Raw genomic sequence first — 16,831 nt, forward strand, 5'->3', positions numbered from 1 at the left:
AAGTCCCGGAACCGAACACACTGCAGGGAGCCGGGCTCCTAGCATCATAGTTATGTACGACAATAGGAGTCCCTGCTTCTCAGTGGAACACTGTCCCCTACTGTAATCATGTTTTCAGTGCAGGACAGTAGTTCCACGGAGAGGCAGGGACTCCTAGCATCGTACATAACTATGATGCTATGAGCCCGGCTCCCTGCAGTGTGTTCGGTCTGGGACTTGCGGCCGAAATACGTTCCGTCCTTTACGGACCGAACAGGCTTGTGTGAATCCAGCCTGAGAGTCTCTCTGTGTTAGCAGCTCATAGAGGGATTATGACGTCCATATTTATGGAAAGGGGTTGTCTTCATGATACAACCTCTTTACCATTATAATATAATGTTACTCTAGAAACGGCTCCCTGTACAAGTGTAAGCATTCTTATATTAACCTGCAGCACTGTAAGGAATTTAAATTCCCTGGCACTGCCCAGTAGGCACCTTCAGCAGAATATGGGCATTCTTTATGAAAGCGTATATTCTTTGAATAGACTATTCAGTTAGGAAATCATGTAAATGGTGACTGTATTCTGCTGACAGCAGTGAGAAATTTAGGCTCAGTTCATACAGCGTTTTTTGGCACTGACTTTAGCACCAAAAAGCACCCCAAATGTCCATTTATTGATTTCAATGGTAGGTAGAGGCATTTTTCCCCCTGAGCTTTTTCTACTTCTAAATCTCCACTGTATTCAATGGAAGGCAGAGAAAAAGCGCGCTGTTTATTTGGAGTGTTTTGTGACACGGTTTTTGACCAAAATACGATTGCGTTTTTTTCATTTGCATAATAAAAGAAATGGCTTAAAGAACGCATAAATACAGGCTAAAAAAAAAAAAGAGTAAAAAAAAAAAAGCGTCAATAGAAACTTCCATTTCAAAATCGTCCTCAAAAAACATAAGCAATTTTGAGGAAGATTTTTTCTGCTTGTCAAAAAACTCTGTGTGAACATACCCTTAAACACTCTGCCACCCTGCAGGACAATTATCGCATTAGTTCTGCCTGTGGATGGGGCAATTCTGATAATCACATTATATTATAGAATTGCTAGTTGTATAATTATCTAAGATAAAATTGACCATGGATCTAAATTGGAGCTGTGCCCTGAATGCAAACAACACCTTTATAGTCTCCTTTTTAGATGTAAAAATATATATAGAATATTATAGTATTTACAATTGTAGGAAAAACAGAAGCTATTTGCATGTTATTTCTGAAGCATCTGCTGTCTTCCGTCTTACCTCCCGGTGCCTTGTGATAGCACTGATGTGGCATCGCCCCAAAAAATATAGCCATCCATGATGCATTTCTTGTAGGATGAATTTTTCAATCTTAAACGTTAACAATATGACAAGAAAAAGGAAAATAAAATCTAAACAGCGTTATACTTCTCCTGGTGGATGCTAATGTGTGGTCTGTTTATAAAAGCCATTTGGACAAATCATATTTTGTAATAGCTGACAATTATTACTGGGAATGTGGCGATCCATATAGTGGGAGTAATAAAGAATATTATTAGTACATTTCAAATACAATGAGCCACATGTTCACAGGACAGGTAGTCACTCGAGAGCCTGTCCAATGCTCCATATTGCTGTCTCTTCAGTTGCAGCAAGGAAAATGTTTTTTTTGATTTTTTTTGCTACTCCCGTTTTCTTAAGTGAATGTACATGATACCACTCAACATGCTGAGAGGAAAGGCCACCCAAGCCAATACAAAGCAGTGGCCAAAGGATCCTCCTTCACCCTTATCTTTATGGAACTCTGTCACATGGGTCGCATAGATCACTGCTCCAGAAAACACAGCCAGACCTGCACAAATGATACAAGCAGTCAGTTAGTCCGCGTTCCGTATGTTATCTGATGGCCTTCTAGAACACAATGAAAATATTTCACGGAAGGATTTCATATAGCCTAAAAGGGTTGTAGTTTTATATAAATATGACAAAAATGTTACCATAAGTACTGCTTCTAATAAACATACTATCCCTGTATTAGAAATGTAAAGCACTGCTTGTGAACCATTACTGCTCAATATGTGCATGTGTTGGAAGAGGAAAAGACTGCATTACCACTGATGACCAACAGGTGCTATGGAAACATCTTCTATTATAACTGTAGTCATATTAGTCTATGTTCATACTTGCGTCGTGGTTTCCGTTCATAATGTTAGCCACAACGCTCTGCTGGATTTGTCGTACAATGGATACCTTTCGCGCCAATACCCCTACCGCCCTTAGCTGGCAGCCACTATCTGGGTAGGCAAGCTCCTGATTTTCAGACGTTTTATATTCCACTCGTGATTTTCACTCTGTTTTTTACAGCCATTTTTGGAGCTGTTTTCTATAGAGTCTATGAAAAACAGCTCCAAAAACGTCCTAAGAAGTGACCTGCACTTCTTTTCCGCGGCCTTTTTTACGCAGCGTTTTTCAAAATGGCCGCGTAAAAAAACGGCCCATCGGAACAGAACACCGTTTTTCCCATTAAAATCAATGGGCAGATGTTTGGAGGCATTCTGCTTCCGATTTTTTGGGCCATTTTTCGGGGGTTTACGGCCCGAAAAACGGCCGAAAACAGGCCGTGTGAACATCCCCTAACTCTTTATGCACTTGAACAAATCACACAGATTCTTCTTAAAGGACTAATCTTACGGAAATTACTTTACCATTTCTTTTGGTGCCCAGGGTCACAGGACGTTCTCAGAGGGACCTCAAATATGACGCTGGCTACTGCGCAATTCACGGCTTATAGTATATTCGCTTAGGTTCCGCTACTCAGTAGCATTATTGGGGCATTATCAGACTCTTCAGAGACTTATATGCACAGTGAGGATGCATTGCACACTCACTTCCAGGGCCAAAACTTGCCAGACGAAATCAGAGCCTATAATGGGGCTTACTTTTCTGCCCTGTTCTCACTGTCTATATATGTCCTCCCTTTCCTGCACTGCTCTGCCAGACCCCTGTAGCATTGTGACGCACAGACCAGCATAGATCTGCCCACACCACCTACACAGCCAATGGAAGCTACCCTCCATTGCTCTGTGTGAGAGCATCCTCGTCATTACGCTGACGCTCCTGTGGCGCGTGAGCTGTTCTTTATTACCAGATCAACCGATGCTGCCAATGCCTGTGCCCCTGCGCCACCATTGCATGCATCAACAACTATAAGGGGAAGGAAAAGATAAGAAGAGGGTTAGTCCCTCTGACAAACCTTTCTAACATGATAAATAATATTTTCTTTGAAATGTCCCTATACAGTCCAATTCTCGGCTTAATCTTTCAGCCAACTATGGTCGAAAATGTCAGGTTCCTTGTTGAAGCATGTTGTGCAAGGACAGTGGAATAAGTCTTACCATGGAAACAGTGGAGTTTTATAAAGAATTTGCTCTTTTAAACCCTTCATCTCTTTAAATATCAAACTTTGAAAAATTATGTGCATCAGTGTATAAGTATATACCGTAAGTAGCAAATGAATTTAATTCCCTTTTGAACTGCAAAAGCTGCCACTACAAATGCTATGTGAAATAATCAGTCATCATCTTTTCATGCAATGTCTCTGATTTATCATCAAGACAAAAACTCTTCAAAATCATTTGTAACTGTGAGACATAATCCAAACTTCGATCAGATAATGCTAAGTAGAAACACCATAAATAACACAGGAACAGGTTTTGGGAAAGGACAAACCATGCAAGATTTCCACTTGGTTAATAAGTAGAATTCAAGGATATAATACTTACTAGCAAGAATTTGAAAGGCACCTGTCGCATAAAAGAGCCCCCCTTTCTCCATGATGTAGAGCTGACACATAAACAGCATGAAGGAAATGCTGGAAAACAGGACTGAGAGCACTACCAGAGCCTGCACAGCATGGAACCATTCTGAGGAAGACAAAACACAAGTTACAAATTCTCATTGAACCGTCTACTTCTGTGCATGGTTCTCAATGTAATCACTATTCTTTTTTTAAGATACTGATGGGTACATGGGAACACCCTGGCTGGCATTGTTATGGGGACATTTTTATTGGGCACTCTGGCTGTCATAATGAGGACACAATCAGGATTTAAATGCTATGTACACCTTTGAAATATTTTTTGATATGTTTTTTAAAATAAAATTGTGCATCAGTGTGATTGGTACAACTTCCTACATACATTTTATTAAAAAATACTTAAACTTTTTCAGATACAGCTGCTCTGTATTCTGTATGGTTCGCTAAGACCTGAATCCGTCAGATCCGCAGGATATACGGGATATACACACACATATAAAAAAAAATGTGCATCTGTGTGATTGGTACAACTTCCTAAATACATTTTATTAAAAAATATTTTTACTTTTTGAAATACAGCTGCTTTGTATTTTGTATACACAGCAGCTGTATTGTTCGCTAAGTCCTGTGTGCCTCAGACACGCAGGATCCACCTGTAATCAATCACATCTAAGTCGTGAACGTAGCTGTGATCATTAACCGTTCGATCTAAGCAGGACACGCTGACATTGAACCCGTCAGTCCCGCTGACCTGACGGATACAGGATTCAGTGCAAGATACAGCTGCTCTGTATACAGAAATACAAAGCAACTGTATCTCAAAAAGTAAAAATAATCTTTACTAAAATGTATTTAGGAAGTTGCACCGATCACACTGATAAACAAATTTATTTTAAAAGAAAATGTGAAATGTGTACATAGCCTTTAAATGTGATTGATAACCGCTCGATCCTTTGTGTCAGAGACACTCAGAACCCGCTGACACCGAACCAGTCAGTGCCACTGACGTGACGAATACAGGATTCAGCCGAAGATACAGATACTCTATATACAGTATACAAAACAGCTGTATCTCAAAAAGTAAAAATAATTTTAATAAAATATATTTTGGAAGTTGCACAAATAACGCTAATGGACTATTTTATATATTTTTTTTTAATCTGATTTCAAAAGGTGTACATAGCCTTTAAGAGCATGTCTCTAAAGTCTCCTTAAAGCTGTTGGCATCTATAGCTGTAAACCACTTTATAGCCCTCATGAGTATATGACATGGAGTAAGGGTATGTTCACACGCACTATTTACGGCTGTAATTCAGGCGTTTTACGCCTGGAATTACGGCCGAAAGTACAGCTTGAAAGCGTCGGCAAACATCTGCCCATTCATTTGAATGGGTTTTACGATGTACTGTGCAGACGGTCATTTTTTTTAGGCGCCGCTGTCAAAAGACGGTGCGTAAAAAAGATGCCCGCATCAAAGAAGCGCATGCCACTTCTTGGGACGTAATTGGAGCCGTTTTCCATTGACTCCATAGAAAAACAGCTCCAATTACATCCGTAATGGACGCTGCGAAAAACGCCCGTACATACCATTCAGGAGCTATTTTCGCCTGAAAACAGCTCCGTAATTTCAGCCGTAACGGACGTGCACGTGTGAACATACCCTTAGTCATAATACATACATTCCTCAACATTGAAATTGCAACACCAAGAAGGGCAAGTCATAAGGTTATGCAAATTGAGGAAGTAGCAGGTGTCGCTTAGATCTGCAAATTATCAAATTTTCAAGCACCTTGCTACAATCTGTGGGATGTGGAAGGGGTATAAACTCCAGATTAAAAGCAAAGTTTTTTATCCACAGGAAACCTCAAAAATTGGATCGAGTGGTGTGGGATGATTGTGTGATGCCTCCTGTTCGTCGATGTGACAGTTTTGTCCATTTTCGCAATCTGAGAGGGAAAGAATCCTTGAACTGAGAGACCTAGGCTGTGATGTCAGCCACTGTTTAACATTTAGTGTCCCGTTTGTTGGGAGAACAACAATGAATGGGAATGACAGCAAGAGGTGCACAGAGGCGAACCTTCGCACGGACGTATCGTCTGATTGGAAAAATGGCGCATAGTGATCCATTCTGTACTGCAAGTGAAATTGGACGTCACAGTCCAAGCCTAAGGTGCCAACCAATGTCTACACACAAACCATCAGAAGGTATTTGCACAACATTGGGCTAGGAGCCAGACGTAAAGCTACAGGTATTACACTGACCACATGCCACTGATCTCAAAGGCTATCATGGTGCATAGCAAGACGGCAATGTAGGCTGGAATCAGGGGCGTAACTAGGAAAGACTGGGCCCCATAGCAAACTTTTGACTGGGGCCCCCCTCCCATGGGTGTCACACAACCCCCCCCCTGATAGTGCCTTTTTTACAGCCCCCCCTGTAGATAACGCCATACAGCGCCCCCCCTGTAGATAACGCCATATAACCCCCCCTGTAGAGAACGCCATACAGCCCCATCTATAGATAACGCCATACAGCCCCCCCTGTAGATAACGCCATACAACCCCCCCTGTAGATAACGCCATACAGCCCCATCTATAGATAACGCCATACAGCCCCATCTATAGATAACGCCATACAGCCCCATCTATAGATAACGCCATACAGCCCCCCCTGTAGATAACGCCATACAGCCCCCCTGTAGATAACGCCATACAGTCCCCTCTGTAGATATCTACAGAGGGGGCTGTATGCCGTTATCTACAGGGGGCTGTATGGCGTTATCTACAGGGGGCTGTATGGCGTTATCTACAGGGGGGGATGTATGGCGCTATCTACAGAGGGGGCTGTATGGCGTTATCTACAGGGGGCTGTATGGCGTTATCTACAGGGGGGGTTGTATGGCGTTATCTACAAAGGGAGCTGTATGGCGTTATCTACAGAGGGGGCTGTATGGCGTTATCTACAGAGGGGGCTGTATGGCGTTATCTACAGGGGGCTGTATGGCGTTATCTACAGGGGGGGCTGTATGGCGTTATCTACAGGGGGGCTGTATGGCGTTATCTACAGAGGGGGCTGTATGGCGTTATCTACGGGGGGTCTGTATGGCGTTCCCTCCAGGGGAGGCTGTATGGCGTTCCCTGCAGGGGGGGCTGTATGGCGTTCCCTGCAGGGGGGGCTGTATGGCGTTCCCTGCAGGGGGGGCTGTATGGCGTTCCCTGCAGGGGGGGCTGTATGGCGTTCCCAGCAGGGGGGGCTGTATGGCGTTCCCTGCAGGGGGGGCTGTATGGCGTTCCCAGCAGGGGGGGCTGTATGGCGTTCCCTGCCGGGGGGGGCTGTATGGCGTACCCTGCAGGGGGGGCTGTATGGCGTACCCTGCAGGGGGGGCTGTATGGCGTACCCTGCAGGGGGGGCTGTATGGGGCTCCCTGCAGGGGGGGCTGTATGGCGTTCCCTACAGGGGGGGCTGTATGGCATACAGCCCCCCCTGTAGGTAACGCCATACAGCCCCCCTGTAGAAAACGCCATACAGAGCCCCCCCTGTATGGAACGCCATACAGCGCCCCCCCCCCCTGTAGGGAACGCCATACAGAGCCCCCCCTGTAGGGAACGCCATACAGCGTTCCCCCTCCCAAAAAAATGCGACCTACAGCGTGTCTGACAAAAGACATGTATCCCCTAACCACAGGAGAGGGGATACATGTGTGATCGCTGGCAGCGATAGGGAGAACGGGAGACTGAAAGTCCCCCTGAAGTTCTCCATGACTGACCTCTGACTTCCGGCGTCTGCGCAGCTCACTAAAAATGAAAGGAGCGCTGGTCACGCAAGCGCACAAGCGCGACCGGCGCTCCATTCATTTCTACGGAGCTGCCGACACAGACCCCGGAAGTCCGAGGTTTGTGATGGAGAACTTCAGGGGACTTTCAGTCCCCCGTTCTCCATATCGCTGCCAGCGATCACACATGTATCCCCTATCCTGTGGATAGGGGATACATGTCTTTTGTTTAATGGCAGAGCGGGGAGATACCTCCCTGCTCTGCCGTAGTGTTCAGTGGGGTCCAGCTGTAGCAGCCATAGCGGCTGCTAGCGGAGCCTCCGGCCATGGTGGGGGCCCGTGCCGGCGGGCGACACGGGCCCCCCCATGCCGCGGGCCCCGTAGCAGCCGCTACTGCTGCTACGGCGGTAGTTACGCCACTGGCTGGAATGGAGGTCTATCCTTCAGTGTTGAGTCCCGCTTTTGTCTTGGATGCCATGATAGCTGGAGATGGTTCTGGAGACCACGTGGGCAACACCATGAAGCGGCCTTTACAAGGGAACGTCACACCGGTTCTACTCCCGGGATTATGGTGTGAGGTGGCATAAAGTACGGTAGCCGGACCCTTCCACTTCTCCAAAGTGTCCCAGAAGCAGTTTTTCAACAGAACATGTTACTCGTGCTACTGTGAGCAGGGCCGGCGTTAGGGGGGCAAACCGGCCATTGCCCAGGGGCCCATCCTCTTATTGCCCCTTGCCCGCGGCTGATATTGGGCCCGCACCGCCCAGCTCCATAGCATTTATTGGCCGGGCGGCACATGCCACTTCATGCCCGCTGTTGTTACTAGCACCGGAGGGGGCCCCGTTGCTAGCGACAGCCACATTCACTTGTGTCTTGTATTCACGTTAGGGCTGCAGCCTTTAAGGTGCTGATAAGAATCCCTGCGCAGCCCAGCTTGATGACATCACTGCATCACGTTGGTCTGCGTATGCATCCCGCCTGGAGGGTGTGCATCGCTCCGTCTATCACGGGAAAGGTAAGTTAAAAACTTTTAATTTAGTTTTTGTGGTGGTCTGGCAATATACAGGGGGGGATTGCTGTGTAGCACCATATACAAGGGGGGTGCGCTGTATAGCACTATATACAACGGCGCGGGGGGGTCATTGTGTAGCACTATATACAAGGGGCAGATGTGTAGCACTATGTACAAGGGGAAGCGCTGTGTAGCACTATATACATGGGGGGTTCTGTGTGACATTAACTACAAGGGAGGGGGACCGTGTGGCAATATACAGGCGGGATTGCTGTGTACCACTATATACAAGGACACCAAAAAAGGCCATACTTACAAATGGACACAGCCAGGTCAGAAACGCTGATGAAGGAGAGTGAGCAGGTGCTTTAAATAATAATAGCCACTCCCACTAGTCTTGAGGGGAGTGGTGTGGTGCATGGGATGTGTAGTAAAGAATAATAAATGAATAGTGTATGTGCAAGTGTAATAATATAAGTGAAATATAGGGGGCAGTAATGAGTAAAGTGCCTCAATAAAAATAAATGAATAATGGGGTGCAAGTGTGTGAAACATGGAGGCATAGTGTGTAAGTCATGATGCACAACGTGTATAGCCAGGTAGAAGCCTATTTGTGACGCCTTGATAATTCATAGAGCGGGCTACCCTGCTTGCTAAGCCAAACAACAACACACCATGCTCTCCCAGCATCAAAGACCTGGCTGTGTCCAAAAGAAGCAAATATAAGTAATAATGAAAAATACCTGGGGTATTAGTGATCATTTTGGCCAAAAGGACGCAAGCTCGCAATCCACGACAAGTATCCCCAGACTTGCGAGTCCCTAACTCCCTAACTGGAACGAAAAGCTCCTGATGCACAGACAAAACAGATAAAAACAAGGGGACATATATACAAAAACACCGAAAAAGGCCATACTTACAAATGGACACAGCCAGGTCAGAAACGCTGATGAAGGAGAGTGAGCAGGTGCTTTAAATAATAATAGCCACTCCCACTAGTCTTGAGGGGAGTGGTGTGTGGTGCATGGGATGTGTAGTAAAGAATAATAAATGAATAGTGTATGTGCAAGTGTAATAATATAAGTGAAATATAGGGGGCAGTAATGAGTAAAGTGCCTCAATAAAAATAAATGAATAATGGGGTGCAAGTGTGTGAAACATGGAGGGATCGTGTGTAAGTCATGAGGCGCAACGTGTATAGCCAGGTAGAAGCCTATTTGTGACGCCTTGATAATTCATAGAGCGGGCTACCCTGCTTGCTAAGCCAAACAACAACACACCATGCTCTCCCAGCATCAAAGACCCGGCTGTGTCCAAAAGAAGCAAATATAAGTAATAATGAAAAATACCTGGGGTATTTACTATATACAAGGAGAGGGGGACTGTGTGTCACTACATACAAGGGGGGCTGTGTGGCACTACATACAAGGGGCGGGCATTGTAGCACTCTATATAAGGGGGGCCTATGTGGCACTATATACAAGGGGGGTTCTGTGTGGCACTATATAAAAGGGAGTGAGGGGCTGTGTGGCAATATACGGGGGATTGTTGTGTAGCACTATATACAAGGGAGGGGGTGCTGTGTGGCACTATATAAAAGAGAGGGGTTCTATGTGGCACTATATACAAGGGAAGGGGGCTGTGTGGCACTATATAAAAGGGTGGCTGTGTGGCACTATATACAAAGGGGGGAATTGTGGCACTCTATACAAGGGGGGGCTGTGTGAAACTATAAGAAAGGAAGGGGGCTCTGTGGCACTATATACAAGGGGAGGGCATTGTGGTGCTATATACAAGGGAGGCTGTGTGGCACTATATACAAGGCGGTTGTGTGGCACTATATACAAGGCGGAGTGCTGGGTGGCACTATATACAAGGGAGGGGAGCTGTGTGGCACTATATACAAGGGGGCTGTGTGGCACTATATACAAGGGTGGCTGTGTTGTACTATATGCAAGGGGGGCTGTGTGGCACTATATACAAGGGGAGGGCTTTTTGGCACTATATACAAGGGAGGGGGCTGTGTGGCACTATATACAAGGGGGGTGGCACTATATACAAGGGGGTGCTGTGTGGCACTATATACAAGGGAGGGAGCTGTGTGGCACTATATACAAGGTATATGTGGCACTATATACAAGAGGAGGACATTGTGACACTATATACAAGGGCGGCTGTGTGGCACTATATGCAAGGGAGGGGGCTGTGTGGCACTATATACAAGGGACTGTGTGGCACTATATACAAGGGGATGGCATTGCATTGTGGCACTATATACAAGGGCGGCTGTGTGGCACAATATACAAGGGGGATTGTGTGGCACTATATAAGTGGGGCTGTGTGGCACAATATACAAGGGGGGTTGTGTGGCACTATATATAAGGGGGGCTGTGTGGCACTATATACAAGGGGGTGTGGCACTATATACAAGGGGGTGCTGTGTGGCACTATATGCAAGGGAGGGGGCATTATGGCACTATATACAAGGGAGGGGGTCTGTGTGGCACTATATACAAGGGGGGCTGTGTGGCACTATATAAAGTACAAGGGGGGCTGTGTGGCACATTATATAAATGGGGCTGTGTGGCACTATATATACAAGGGAGGGGTGCTGCGTGTTACTATATAGAAGGGGGCTTTGTGGCACTATATACAAGGGAGGGGGTTGTGTGGCTCTATATACAAGGGAGGACTATGTGGCACTATATACAAGGGAGGCTGTGTGGCACTACTCACAAAGGGGGTTGCGTGGCTCTATATACAAGGGGGGTTGTGGCCCTATATACAAGGGAGTGCTGTGTGGCACTATATACAAGGGGGGCTGTGTGGCACATTATACAATGGGGGCTATATGTCACTTTATATACAAGCGAGGGGTGCTGTGTGGCACTATATACAAGAGGGGCTGTGTGGCACTATCTAATAAGAAGGGGGTGGTCTGGCACTATATATATAAGGGGGGACAGTAGCGCTATCTACAGGGGGCTGTGTGTGGCGCTTTCTACAGGGGGTTGTGTGTGGTGCTATCTACAGGGGGCACAAAGGGGGCACGATTACTGATTGAGCACTTTTATTGTGTCGAGCACCTAGGGATCATTATTACCATCTGGGGCACTGTACATCATGAGTTTGTTTAGAGGATGGGGTATATGTGTGGAGGGTGCTTGAAAAGCGAGAAACCAACATGCCTGTGTGTCAAATTCTGCAGAGATGAGTTGTGGCTGGAATAAGTCGCCACAGTGGTCTGGGCCGGATGGACAAAAAAAGGGATAGTGAACGACTCTAATCAGAGAAAACCACCTGTGAGTCACTAGATATAAATGTGCTGTAATCACATATATCGTCTGCAGAGCCCCTGTGTATAACTGGAATCTTCCACTGTATGGTCACTACATGATGGTAATATTGGTCTTAGTATAGTGGTTTTTATTCAGTAACAGTATGGGGGTATTATTCCGTCACTATGTGGTTATGGTGTGGAGGTATTATTCAGTAACAGTATGGGGGGTATTATTTAATCTGGTATGGTGGAATGATTTAATAACTGTATATGTATATAGATAATTTTTTTGTCTGAGAGGGGGGACATATGCTTTGGGTCTTGCAACACTCCTGGACGCGCTAGACTACAGTGATACAGTTCTCTGCATGCCACTTTCTGAATTGACTGTATTATTGATGCAGTAAGGGTAAGGCCACACGGTGCAGTCACGGTGCGTTTATGTTGCAGTTTTTTCAATAGAAGTCAATGGTGAAATGTTTGTTATGGACAGACTGCTGCTATTATATTTCAATGTGTTTTTTGTGCAGTTAACTGCATCTTCATAATGTCCGACTGCATTCAGTTAATGACCGCGCTGCCAAAGTTGTTGCTGAACTGCTTGCGTTTTTGCTAACAGTTCTGCAATGCATTGTAATGAACTATATACAGGAAGCACCTAACAAACTTCAACACGGGTGAAAACTATACCCATCAATTATTTCCTTTAAAAACGCACCAGAACTGCAGCATTACAGATACAAAAAACGCATGCAGTTGACCGCATGCGGTATTCAAACGCAACAAAACCACGTTAACGACGTGTGGCCTTACCCTAAGGGAGTGTTTACATCAGCGTCAGGGTTCCATTGATGGCTTCCGACAAACCTTTTCGTCAGGGGAACACATGAACGCAAACCAAACGGAAACCATAGCTTCTGTTTGCATTACCATTGATTTCAATGGTAATGTTTCAGTTGCGTCTGCGCTATTTTAGTTTACTGCGCTATTATTTACACCCAAAAAACAGAAACCTTACAGAATGGAGACAAACGGAAACCATTTGGAACTGAAACATTACCATTGAAATCAATGGTAATGCAAATAGAAGCTGTGATTTCTGTTTGCTTTGCGTTCATGGGTTCCCCTGACAGAAAGGTCTGACGGAAGCCATCAATAGAACCCCGATGCAGATGTGACCAGGCACTAATTCAGCATTTTGGACCCCACTTTTAACCTTGCCCAGGGCCACACTTTGTCTAAAACCGGTCGTGACTGTGAGCAGCCTGCGTGGCCTCAACGTGCTATCATGGCCTGCAGAATCTCCGGACTTGTCTCCCATCGAGCACATCTGGGACGTCATTGGTCGGCAATTGCAAAGGGAGCTGACAGCAGCCAATCTTGATGATTTGCATGTCCAAGTGCATTCAGCGTGGCATAACATTCCTCAGACAACTATTAATAACCTCATTGAGAGTATGTCAAGGCGTGTAAGTGCGTGTATTTCTGCGTGTGGCGCTCATACTCGATATTGAACATGTCTATCGAACCTGTAATTTCTACAATTCAAGAACTTTTCCTTCTTGGTGTTGCAATTTCAATGTTAAGGAGTGTATGCTGAGCCCAGGTTTGCCAACCAGATTTTTTGTTTTTTTTTCTGGACAACTAATCGTAAAATTCAAGGATAGACAACATTCTTTACGGAAAAAGATTATGAACCAAAGTGTTTTATACAGATGACAAGTTCTATATGTCTATAGCTCAAAATAGTAATATGAACACATTAGCAGAATTTACTGTGAACTGTAAAAGGATAATAACTAAAATCAAGAGAGAAGCTCCTCCAGTTTAGAAAATAATCACAGACGTATTAAAATATGTTTCACAGTTACTGGAAAAAAGTCCCTTATTTTTACTGACTGTCCAGGTATTGTTATGTGGTTTTCATGCGGTTTTCTGGAACGGCACTAAAATGACGTGTGGTTTTGATGCATTTTCCCTGCACATTTTCCTTTTATTCCATACATAACTTCCTCCCCCTTATTACTTTTGTTTTTAATGCAGCTATGTTTTTCCACTTAAAAGTCTAGGTGCAAATTACCGTGGCACAGAGAGCATTAGTTTTAGAAAAATACAATATATCACTAAAGCCGCAGCATAATAACTACAATATAACAGGAACACTTTGTAAAATCCCATTGGTTGAATCTATATATTTTTTATTCTTACACGGTTTTGCAAATGCGAGAACCTCAACAGAAATATGCAAAATGACCTCAACATGTGCGGTCCCATACACCTGGCATGGAGGCTGTGCAGCGGCACACGCAGTCCAGTACTACGATGGGTGCCATATGTACAGAGCTAGGGGAGAAAATGTTCATATAAACAGCATCTGTTAGAAATGGATCTTACTGAAAAAAATTGCAGCATCCTCCATCAGATTCTGTATATAAACCTCTGTATGAAATTGGAGGCATACGGATGTATTATAAGGCTCCATGCACTTGTATGGGTACCTTTTATGGCTCCAAACTAAACAGATTGATGGATCCTGTTCCCCTTGCACCAATGCGGTCACATAATTGGGATGGAAAATCCTATTAAATATACGGCAATAATATAAAGTTAATTAGTGATTTAATGTGATTTTGGATGGATAACGGGACCGTTATCCAGTATTGTCTATGGCTGATTTTGATCAATAGTAGAAAAGACATGAGGTATAAAAATGCCACTCTTTGCCACTACACTTGGTCATTTCTAGCGCCAACAAGAATTTCATGCAAACGCTATATCATGACGTCTGATGTGACTAAAACTTACCATTTGTAGACACTGAAGTGCAAACCCAGCTTTCCGAATTGTTGTTAAAAATGCAGTCATGCCATAAGTTCAGAGTCTCATCTTGTGAGAGCACCCACCAAGACTGGAATCACAATAAAGACAGGAAGGTTAGACTGTACATTGCTTTATGTTTTCACTTCAAGAAGCTGTAAATGAAGGTACGAGCAGTCGGAGATATATGGTATGATCCAGTGCTGTTCTGCTAGAGAAAATACACCAGGTTGCTTCATTCTAACCCAGTCTATTTTCTAACAATATACATATGTGGTTATGGAAGAATTTCCTAGTGCCACTGATCTAGTGATGAAGGCAGGGGTCACAGCGGTCAGACATTGGTGGCATATTCTATCATTCTTTCTGAGGTGACACAACCCCTTTAAATTTTAGTAAATAACCATTAATGTTGTATAAAGTTTTAAAACGGTGCACCCCCAACCTTACAGAATTGAATGTACTGCCCCCTATTTTATCAAACATCTTGCCCATTTTAGCTTATCTTGGTCTAAACTCTTGCCGGCCGCTCCACTCACTGATTTAACACGTGTGCCGCCATATGATGCCTCTGTGAGGCATCGTATTCTCCCCTTGTAGCATATTTCTAGGGACGAATACTCCTATAAGACAGCATCCAAAGGAGCATGCCATTATTCTTTTCTGTACAACTTGGCTTTGTAACACAACCATGTGCATAAAGCCTAAGCCTTTTTTTTTTTTTTTTTTGCCTTCTTGACCACTATATCAGCCAGAGATGATCAACATCAGTGAGGATAATAATAATGGCTGACAATTTTGAATATGTATTTTTTAATTTTTTGAATATTTATGTGCAATTAAAAAAAGTTTTATCTGAATAATGGATGCCAACTAGGCAAACAAGTAGCCCATAAAAGTGGATCTATTCCTGACTGCTTGCTACTGTATTTTCTTAGAGTACCCTTCATGCGAGCAGTGAGGGACAGTATGATTGTGCATGCTCCGGATGCTTTACATAAATGCTCCAACAAACACTACAGTAATGTTACTAACTGTGGTATGAAATGGTTGTAGATACTGTATTAAATATGGAATATATCTGTACTAAATATGGAATGAAAGACAGCTAAAGACTAAGAATCCTCATGTCACATGGATCTCCTGATTAACATTTTGCAAATATCTAAGACCCGTAAAATGTATGAAAGAAATATCGAAAAAAGGCATGAGAAAATATTGCTGATAGTATGTGCTTACGAACATGTTTACTTCAGATACAGTCAGCTCCAGCATTGTTTTTTTTTTAGAAAAGGTTTGTGGCTAAGAAGATGCTATAGGGCAAGATATGTTATTTCCCAACCATGGTGACTAATGTTGCTTGCAATGGACAGGAAAGTGTTGCAGGTAAAATTCTCTGCTCAAGCGCAAATTACGTCAACCATCCAATCGAATGTCTCTTCTGGATACTAACATTGCATTCAATGCAATGACAGATTTGATGGATCAATACAATGGCTGTCCATTTCAATGTAACCAGTGTCCGATGGGATTGATCTTTTCCATCCATTGAAGTGAATCAGACAATGGGTGGAAAAACTGAAGCGACTGATGGTAACTGTTGTTGTCCGGTGTATCAGTCTTTTTTAGACATTTGTCGTCTGTTCCATTACAGCACAGGTGACAAATAGATGTGAACATCGACTTATGTGAATAGAGAAGTCCTTATGTTAATATATTAATTCTTATAAATGATGCTGATACTTCTATTAGTAGTAAGTTGATTTTGATTTATTTGCTTACACTGTCAAGGGTGGCAACAAAGAGGATGATCAAGATGGTGATGTGTAGGGCAGTTACACCAAAGAGTAGAAGACTCATTTTCGGATCCGTAAGCAACCTGCAGAAAAACAATGATCAATGACCTCATATTACACATTGTAAAGAACGTAAAGAACCACATGTGGACAGCAGACACCATATTTGTGCTATCATCATCATCATCATCATATTTTTGAAAGACTGTCCCATTTGCTATAGAGTGGGATAACCCCTTTAATCCCTTTACAAGCATTAGAGATCCAGGTAATTGGACAGAGTGGAGAAGTCCAAATCTGTGTAATCTCCACAGTCTAAATAACAAGCACATATAGAGGTAAGACA

General features: G+C 43.9%; 1 protein-coding gene across 1 annotated transcript in view; it reads right to left on the reverse strand.

Annotated features, from left to right (window-relative positions):
- Window positions 1–229: 229 nt before the first annotated feature.
- EMP3 (epithelial membrane protein 3 (MAM blood group)) overlaps window positions 230–16,831 on the reverse strand; it is a 54,334-nt gene continuing 37,732 nt past the window's right edge. The window contains exons 2-5 of the mRNA XM_075838862.1: window positions 16,472–16,568; window positions 14,678–14,780; window positions 3,773–3,913; window positions 230–1,842 (exon numbers count right to left, since the gene is read on the reverse strand). Coding sequence (XP_075694977.1) covers window positions 1,673–1,842; window positions 3,773–3,913; window positions 14,678–14,780; window positions 16,472–16,549 — 492 coding nt within the window. The 5' untranslated portion in view covers window positions 16,550–16,568 and the 3' untranslated portion in view covers window positions 230–1,672. The remainder of the gene's footprint in view (window positions 1,843–3,772; window positions 3,914–14,677; window positions 14,781–16,471; window positions 16,569–16,831) is intronic.

Source organism: Rhinoderma darwinii, chromosome 10 (assembly GCF_050947455.1).
Source record: "Rhinoderma darwinii isolate aRhiDar2 chromosome 10, aRhiDar2.hap1, whole genome shotgun sequence".
Classification (NCBI taxonomy): domain Eukaryota; kingdom Metazoa; phylum Chordata; class Amphibia; order Anura; family Rhinodermatidae; genus Rhinoderma; species Rhinoderma darwinii.